At 38.8% G+C, this 9,647-nt stretch overlaps 1 protein-coding gene across 1 annotated transcript; it reads right to left on the bottom strand.

Moving 5' to 3' along the window:
- Positions 1-6,325, bottom strand: mrpl24 (mitochondrial ribosomal protein L24). The gene is made up of 6 exons (XM_012875307.3): positions 6,203-6,325; positions 5,783-5,978; positions 3,573-3,668; positions 2,304-2,407; positions 1,824-1,954; positions 1-263 (listed from the first exon to the last, which is right to left on the bottom strand). Exons 2-6 carry the CDS (start codon positions 5,963-5,965, stop codon positions 127-129), a joined length of 651 nt encoding a protein of 216 aa, XP_012730761.2. The 5' UTR covers positions 5,966-5,978; positions 6,203-6,325; the 3' UTR covers positions 1-126.
- Positions 6,326-9,647: the final 3,322 nt, after the last annotated feature.

Genomic DNA, 9,647 nt, shown 5'->3' with positions numbered 1-9,647 from the left:
TTTATGTGTCTTCAAACTGTTTTTAATGGGATTCGACCTGAAAATAGACTTCCAGATCAGGACGGTTCACTCAGAGTCTCTGTAAGAACCGGCCAGAACGAGGAGGCGCCAGTCGGACTCTTATCTTCAGTACCAGTAGGACTTCCGGTGCCTCCTGTCCTCCTGAATACCCAGTTTCTCCATGACCTCCTCTTCTAGGGTTTTTAGAGATGGGACGTAGGTTTTCTCTAGGGTGTCTTCAGGGCTGGTGTCTTTGGGTCCATCTGTGTGGAAACAGAAATGACCCCAGTTTCAAATCTGAAATGAACGTGCTTCAAAGTACTCCTTGAACTTCTCCCATTTTAGAAAATATTATACATTCTAAAGTATCTTCTGGGATTAACCAAAACAAGTCATGCATAGCTGTGAAATGGATGGAAGGAAAAACATGGTTTTGAAATTTTGTGATGTCCATTTCTGTTCCACCCCCTTTACTCTAATGCCTCTAAATAAAGTCCAGAACTATCTGCCTTCAGAACTAATCTAAATACACAACAGAGTCCACATGCGACTAAACTAACAATTGCAAGAAGAACCTCAAGTTGTAGTTTGCTAAAAGCCGTGTAGGGCTGTTGTTCCCAACCTCAGGAGCCACAGTCCTCCATCTTTCTGCTACAGAACACCTGATTTAACAGCTTTCTGAGGACCTAGAGGGCAGGCTAAATATTATTGAAATGATTTCCATAAGGTGTGCTGAAGCCCGGGTAAAATTCCCTCTCCCTGTACCACTAACCAGGTAATTTCTCATGTTAACCACCATTCTCGTGAGTGCAGCGTCACATGACCGCAATAATCAATCAAGTAGCAATATAAGCCAATAGTTTTATGCAGTCAGAATGCTAACAGGGATGTATGGGGAGAGCTGCTGGAGGCGCCAACTACCCCAACCTTTTTAAGACGTGTGAGAAAGATCTCTGCTGAATATGGAATGAAATTGGCCATTGGTCATTCAGGTGGTGAGCAACCAAGAGGCCTAGACCCTGAAACAAGACAACGAGGATTCAGACAGCCCCGATTTTTTGTATGGAAAGAACAACTTTTTCCACATGAGCTGAACATATATTATATTCTATGGATCAAAGAAGCCATAAACCAATATTGAACTTTGAGTGGAAAAACTGGAACTGTGAATGATCAGTTTGCACAATAATATTGAAGTTGAACTGAACTCACCTTGCTACTCCACCGTAAATATCTATTATCAATGCCCATTCAAATAGTTTTTCCCCCCACTGTAATATATGGCACCAGCAAACTCAAACCTCTATGTCCATACTTCACCCTCCAAACTGAGCTTACCTACATCTTCTCAAACTGGCCCAGTGATTGACATGAGTTAGCCTGATTTCCATAACTAATATTCAAACAACGTAGCAACACAAGGACACACCCAAACATACAGGACCCTGAGGAACACACCCTCTCCTCATTTTAACATAGTGTGGAACGCGTCATGCTGATTCTGCTTCAGCCCGATGAGATAAAATCTCAATAAAATACATAGAAGTTTTGGGTTTTGATGTGAAAGAGAGACTATTTTGACTTTTTTTTTTTCAACTAATAGGCAATATGACACACATACACAAAATCTTTGAGTCTGTTCAGAAAAATAAATCAATATAATAAATACTAGTCTGACCAATGTTTGTATTCCTTATGTGACTTTATATTTGGGGGGAAAAAAGTCTCAGAAAGTTAAAATTTACTGCGAGTTGTTGGGTATAAAGCAGCTGGTTTTGGTGTGCCGGCTGTGACCTGAAATAAACTGCACCTCCCCCTCCCACCTTTCCACTGCAGAGGCACGATGCCGTCTCGCCGCTCCACGACAGGTTTGGGGATGATTCGTCCCGTCCTGGTGGATACTCTCACCCTCTCGCCCTCTTCTGTGAACTTCCACTCAACCTGAGTGGGCTTCCTGTAGATTAACGACCGAAATGTAACAACTGATGTGGACAGAAAAGCTCTGCTCCATTACATTAAAACTGCTGAGTCACTTATTATATATATATATATATATATATATATATATATATATATATATATATATATATATATATATATATATATATATATATATATATATATATATATATATATATATATATTACAGAAAAAAAACGAACAGACTTGACACATAACATTACAACTAGTGATTTTTTTTTTAATTTTAGGTTGTTTATTAATGTTTGCTATAACATGCATGGTGTAACTTTATACGAAAAATGCTTGACTTCAAACTTTTTTTCTTTTCTCCTTCTGTTTACCTGTCTGAGGGGTCAATGAGGGCGACATCACGGACCAACAAAGGAGCCTCACTGGCAATGTAGGTTCCACGGTAATCTCTGGTTTTTCCAATAAACCTGAAATGCTGGAGCAGAAAAAAAACAAAAAAAAAAAAAACATGAAGAGGCTAAGAACACCACACAGTCTGATATCTAGCTCCATCTAGTGGAGAGGAGGAGTTCTGCTGTGCCCAAAAAAAGAGAGAAAAATAAAACATTCAATAAAATACAGTTATGTGGAGAAATAGGAAAATCCCTGCTAATCCAAAGAACCTTTAAGTGGATTTATTAACAAGTACTCACACTAACTCTGTAGTAAATTCCAGTGTTTAATCGTTAAAACATACAGCATATATGCAAATGATTATCAGCATTACATATTGAAAGGCTCAAATATTAAACTCATCTGTATTTTAATGGGGGTGAATGTAAATCACACTTTAAATACTGTAATGCACCCATACTAATCTTTTCTTAAATAGAAAATAACCCTCACAATAATAATAAATTACCCTTACAGCTGAAGGGACTCAAAGGTACAAAGATCCTTTTCAATTAAATAAAAAATGTATTTGAATCCAGCCTGAGTGAAACATCGCCCCCTACAGGCCATATCCTATATTATAACATTTTAAATGAAGATAATCCAAAACCAAGAGTAACACTTATGTTAAAAAAAAAGGACAACGTTACCGTCATGCACCTGGAGTCACCATCTGAACACTAGGTGGTGTTTTATTAAGCTGCATCATGAGTTGCAAGGACTGTGTGGCAAACTAGTTCAAGCAGGGGTGAAAAAGTATGACTGGTATCAAGAATCTCCATGACATAAAACAACTGGCTTGCCATAAACGTCTTATTATAAGACCAGTGGGGTTTTCTCCTGTCTGCTGTGTTAACCCAAACTCTGTGCAATGCTGCTCAACGAGCCCCAAGGTGTTCAGCCTCCTGCAGGTCACCATTGCCAGCCATTACTGCATTAGTTTGCTGAGGAGTGCTTCGGTTAGTATCTCAATGTGGTATTTTTCTGTGGTGGAACCTCTGCCGGATGAGAGAGATGATCAGCTGTCACGAACCGCTGTGCTTTTTTTTAATCTGACTTGTACAAGACTTCTTGTAAAATCTGTAATGTTACAACCATAGTTTCTAACCTTTTAACATAAACTCATTAAAAAAACAACATATCAATTTTATGACTAAATTTTACAGGGAAGTCTTTTAAAAAGGGGGGGGGGGGGGTTGCTTTCTTACCGTGTTTAGTCCTTCCAAGATGACCCAGTTTCTACGTCTGAAGACTTGGGTCACCTTTCCCTGCTTCCCTTTCTCCTTCCCAGCAAGAATCTCAACCTGTAAAGAAAAACGCTTTCAAACAACCTAAAATTGACTATTTTACTACTAACACAGGTAAACCCAGGTGTGTCCTGAAAGTAATTCTCCAGGTGGAATCACCAGGCTGTGGTTTATTAGCCCTTTGTCTCTTTTCCTTTAGGATAGTAAAGGTAAGAGAGTCCAGTTTTAATGACTTATGACAAACTTGGTAATCACAGTGCCAGGTAAAAGAGTTTTTTTTTTTTTGTTTTGTACATTTTTAGTCACAACTTTTAACAAACATAACCTGGGTAAACATAAAAAGCAGATTCCAAATGATAATTTCATGTATTACGAGAACGAGCGTTATCAATGTGGCCTCACATGCAAAAAGATAAATAATACTAACTAAATCTACTAACTGGTTGTGCCGCCCTTGATGGCAGCAATTGTTATCAAGTATTTACAATTGCAATGTTTCCTTCAAATTGTCCTAAAAAAAGTAAACTTTTAGAATGTTGGAAAAAAAGAAAATGCTATATGCAAATTAGGCGTGTTTCCATCGACTGGTGTGGAGCGAATGAACCAGGCGTAACTTTGCCATAAGTTGACGTTAAGCATGGCAGTAATAAACAGAAAGTAGAGGTTGCAAACTAGCATGGACCACAAATTTGAGAAAAATGAAGAGAGGTTTTCAGGAATGTGTTGCTATCGGGCAAGTTGCAATTGCTCTGTTACATCAACTAGTATTGCCGATGTTACACGGTGCCCAGGAAACTTCCAGCCATGTTTTCGAGCGTTATGGGAATCTCTGGGGAAAACGCCGACCGTGGAACAGCTGATCAGTCATGTGAGGTAAATTTTCACTCTGTCAGAACTTATTTGGTAAAATGTGTTTCCATCTCCCGCTTTGCGCATTAACGCTTTTTCAGAGAAGCCCAAATTTGCAAAATTTAGGAAATTATCTTGGATTTCGCCGTTTCCATCAACCTTTTCTGATGCGATACTTCAAAATGCGCAAAGAAAAAAAAACATTGATGTAAACATGGCTAATAATTGACTATATTAGTCTTTTACATCACTGTGGGTGAATTTTGGCTTCCTCTTCTTTACATTATTGTTGTTTTCTTTTTAGTTATTGGAGAGTTTTCAAGCATGAATGATCTGTTTACAGCCATGCCACAGAATCTTTGGAATCCAAACAAGGCCACTAGTGGTTTGGTGAACTTGCTGGTGTCTTTTGGGTCATCGTCCTGCTGCTTAACCCATGTTTAAATGAGTTTAAGGTCAAACCGATGACCTACAGACAGCCTTATGGATAAACAAGAATTGTTTTAACTAGAAAATGCGAGACAGGTTTTTGTATCCTCTTTTGCTCACCGGAGGCTTTGGCCTTTGACCACTCCCAAACATCCCTTAACGTTCCAATGTAACTGAGGCAAGTGAGGCCTGCAGTGCTTTATATGTTTTCATGCTTCTTTATTTGATCTCCTTGATGTGTTGTTTATGTGTTCTTGAAGTAATGTTGGCAAGCCTGGAGGGTTTAGGGTACAAGGATTTCCATAATTTGGAAAACGAGGACAAAATTGCAGATTTGATCATAAAAACAGAACCCCCATGGATGTATAAAGCAGAATTGCTATAGTCCAGCAGAGTAATATCATCATAGTAATATTAGAAGTCAAACAGCTTACAGGTAATATCAACAGCAGGATACAGAGATTTACAGTAAGTGAAGTGAGAAGTCATAAAAACTAATATAGTTTTCTCAAAGTCCTTCGATGGCGCATGGCACTGAGGCTTTAAATGGACAAAAGCTTTTCCACACCACTGAGATCTGTTTAAATACATTTTCAAGGCACCGTCAAAGGCCAGAACAAGGTGTCCTGCAAATGAATGCGAATTTAATAAGTTAATGACACTGAACTACATTAACAAATTTATTTCTGTTTAAATTAAGACAATAAATCTACATCAAAGTATTTAGACCCCTGGGGAAATCCTGCTAAGGCTGTTTGATGACATGAAGGCTGCATGTACGTATATTCCCACGTTTTCTGCTGTTGTTCAGTAAAGCAAAACACTGAAGGAAAATTAGAACGAGCATCTGAAGACTTGATCGGCTCTGCTGGGGTTGTACGTCTTGCTCTCACCATGTCTCCCTTCAGGACGGTCCAGTCCTCCGGTTCCATCGGCTCCACGGACACCTTCCTCCTCCTCTTTCCCGGAGGATTGAGCCTCTTAGCGGCCTCCGTCCACGGCCTGTTGGTACCGTAACGGTACTCTTTGGGCACTACAACCCGGGCTGCCATCGACAGGAGAGCGGTCAGCCTCATGGTGCCTCGGGACCTAAAGGAAACAACGTCCGCTTGTCTTGTAAACACCAGAGATGCTCGTATACAGACACAAGCTAGTAGGCTAACGCTAGCTCAACGGTAAACCGCTGTTAGCATTAGCGCTTAGCTGCTCGCCTCTATTTTCCCAAACGTGTTACTTCACAGCAGCTACGGCTTTAGTTGTGCAGTAGATGTGTGAGGTTTTAAAGAAAAGCGAGTAGGTTACATGTAACTTACCCTCTGTTGATGTCAATGTCACATGTAGCAGCAGGACTGAGGCTGCTGTCCGGTTGTCGCGCCACCTGCTGGACAGGAGCGTTCCTACGTGACTTCACGCATGCGCAACTTCCAATTTGAACGTTCTCAAGCAAATCCAAGCGACATGTTGCTGAATAGAGTAGCACGTCTATTAATACGTTTAGGCTTATATTACAACTGGTACATTTCTATCTTTTGATTGCTTGGTTCTTTTTAATTATATTGAGTTGTATATTTCAACTACAAAGTACTTTAGCCCCCCTCTAATGTTCTATTTTGTCATTCCTTATGGCCCAAAAGTTCAAATTTAGGCTCCTTCAGACCATAGCACATTTCATAAACATAGAGAATGAAGATTATAAACACATAAAACCAGTTATAACTCAAAATTTCTGTGGTTTCTTCAGTATTGATGTTTCTTCACAGCATTGTCGGTTTCAGTCTACTCTTTCATTTTGGAGAAAACCTTTTTTTGTCACACATTTTCTCCCTTCACATTGAAATGCCATGCCTTATTTTTCTACCATTTTCCTGAATAATACCCTTGTACAACAACATCTGCATGATCCTTTGAAATCTTTCTGCAAACCATAGCTTGATGTAGAGGATGCTAATAAGGAAATATCAGGAAAACTCCCGCCAGGACAGCTTAACTTTACTTGTGGTTAATTAGATTCATTGTAATTGATGGATGCATGTGGAAACTGAATAAAAGGGTATTTCAACAACAAAAAAATTGTGTATATCACGAAACATTTCAAAAAGGATGTGTGGACAGTTGCCTTGATCCATAAATAAGGGCCATCTGCTGTTCTCACATAGCATGTTGTGAATGTCACTACAGTTGGTTGTATATATTTATGTTATTTGTGTTAACTTTGTACTATACTCCTCTTTATCACTCATAATGTTGACTCTGAAGACGTACCACATCCCCTGCCACATGTAGAAGACTGTCAACATAACGCAAATGCAAAGGTGACGTTTGGTACGGTGTAGTTTTTCGACTGCAAGTCAAAAGTTACAGATATTATGCCAGAAATCTGATTCAGACAACATTGCATTGAGTTTAAATATGGTGTCTAAAAAGAAGAAAATTTATTAATAATTGATGTGGAGGGCATCTTGGGATATGTACTTTTAAAGGCAGCATATGTAAGCAAATATTTTAATGACTTGACAGGTGGGCAAAAAAAAAAAGGATGTATTTTTATCAAATATGTTTTTTTGTCCCTTTCTCCACTTGCATTGACAGCCTGTGAAGGAAGACGTCATTGTGATGTCCTCAAACACAAAGGGAATTTTAATTGCAATGTGTTCAGTGTCTATTGAGGAATTACCGGTTCCATCGATGGTTCTGGTCCCTGTTACAGATAGTGTGCCCTACCTGTGGTCTTACATTTGCTCAGAATGAGGTGGACTCACACGCAAGCGAGTGCTGCGAGAAGCAAGAGTGTTTTAAGACGGCTATGGAAACACATTTTCCAATTTGATTTTGAAATTTCCATACAAGCATTTGGCCTTCTACCAATTCATTTCAAGTTTCTGACTGTACTGTGCAAGTTATACAATGGCTTTGATCACTATGCTGGCTTATCTCCTGTTTAGTTTTGTTAGTTACCTGAACATTAACTGTCAAGGTTTCTTCCTGAAGTACTTACTGCAAGGAGAAGTAACTTAAACATAGAAAATCATGTTACTTTTGTGCAGTGTTTGTTGGAGAACAAGATACATGGTTTTTACTCTTGCATTTTTTTTTGCAATGCAAACCTACCTTCAGAATGCAAGATGAGCATCTCCAGGTTTTATACACATCATTAGTCCTCATTCTGTGATCTGTACAACTGTTTCCTAAGAATTTCTGACATATATATTATTCATGTAAAAGGTATTCAGGTGCAAAAAGGCTTTTTGACCTTACAGAACATAATGCAGTGTGCGGTCTAAGTCACATAATGTCCAACAGCAAGCGATCAAAGCGAAAAATCTGCCTTGTTCGCGTTTGGTGTGAATGCACCATAACATCTGACTTGTTGACCTCCATGAAACCTGAAAGACGACAGAAGCAGTTTTTTTTTTTTTTGGTAATCAACATGTTTATTAAATTGACTGGCAACTACAATGGCAACCTAAGCAGCAGCTTAAAATGAATGTCAGCATCTGAAAGACAACAAAAAAAAAAGCAAAACCAAAAGAAGAAGAAGAAAAAAAACAACTCTTGAAAACAACATTTATTCTCAAGTGGAGGAAAGGATTTATTCTCTTTTTTTTTGAGGAACTTTCCCTTTTTTTTTTCCATGACTTGATCAACTTTAAGCCAGCACAGTAAACGGATGAAATAACACCGAAGCAATGAAAGAACAATCACAACAACTTTGTATCACAGTGAAAACAATGAGACCACTGAAGGAAAATGACTTGTATTCCAGTTAAAAGGTTGGGCAAAATTATTATAATTTTTTTTTTTTTTTTTTTTTTACAAATTCAACAGACGTAACTGTAAAGGAGGAAATACACCAGACGCATCCTACACATAGGGTAGCTTTTCATTATAACCAGTCAAATTTACACTAGAAGCATAATACACGCGTACAACGCTACGCGACACGAGGTGCACCTTCTACTTAGTGATCTTTCTATGTGGCGACTTCTTTTCTGCGCAGAAACACGCAGCTGTGGAGCGTATTTGCAGCGTCTGGTGTAAATTTAGACTTTTAATGCCGCGCCGCTTACAAATACGCACCCGGGGGGGGGGGGGGGGGGGGGGGGTATTTCCTGCTTTACACTGATTTCTTCAAGGAAAAAACAAAAAACAAAACAAAAACATTAAATGTTAGCATCCACAATTTCAGCGATACATTTCCAAAAGAGCAAATTCTGTACAACTAATCTGTGAATGCAGTGAAATGTCGGGGGAAAAAAAATGTAACTAGAGAATGTGTATTTAGTTGACGGGTTTCATTGGGATGATCTAACTCAGCGGTGTCCAAACTGTTTGCCACACATGGGGCCAAAATCCAGTCCAAAAGTTCTCGCAGGCCACGAAAATAAGATTTTTAATTTATCTCCCCTCATGACGTTTCAAATTTGCATTTACCTGCTCGATAACAAACTACACGCGCAACATTTTAGTGAAACAAAGTCTTTTTTTGAAAACAAATGGGATCTGTAACATGAATAGTGCTTTATAGCATGTAGTTTAAAAAAAAAAAATTCTCTTGTCTATTACAGAGTGTAACACTTGCCTTGTTTAATCCAAGTAGTTGTTTCTAACATTTTCCATTTTAAGATTTCAATATGTAAATATGAATTTAGCTCTAATAATAGCGACCTGTTTCCACCTGCAACAACTGGCTGATCTGGCTGAACAATCAGTTTTGGCCACACTTTGGACACCCCTGCTCTAGATACTTAAACCGCTCCA

This window comes from Fundulus heteroclitus, chromosome 13 (assembly GCF_011125445.2).
Source record: "Fundulus heteroclitus isolate FHET01 chromosome 13, MU-UCD_Fhet_4.1, whole genome shotgun sequence".
In the NCBI taxonomy this organism is placed as follows: Eukaryota; Metazoa; Chordata; class Actinopteri; order Cyprinodontiformes; family Fundulidae; genus Fundulus; species Fundulus heteroclitus.
The sequence above is the reverse complement of the archived record's forward strand: the minus strand, read 5'-3'. Positions and strand labels throughout refer to the sequence as shown.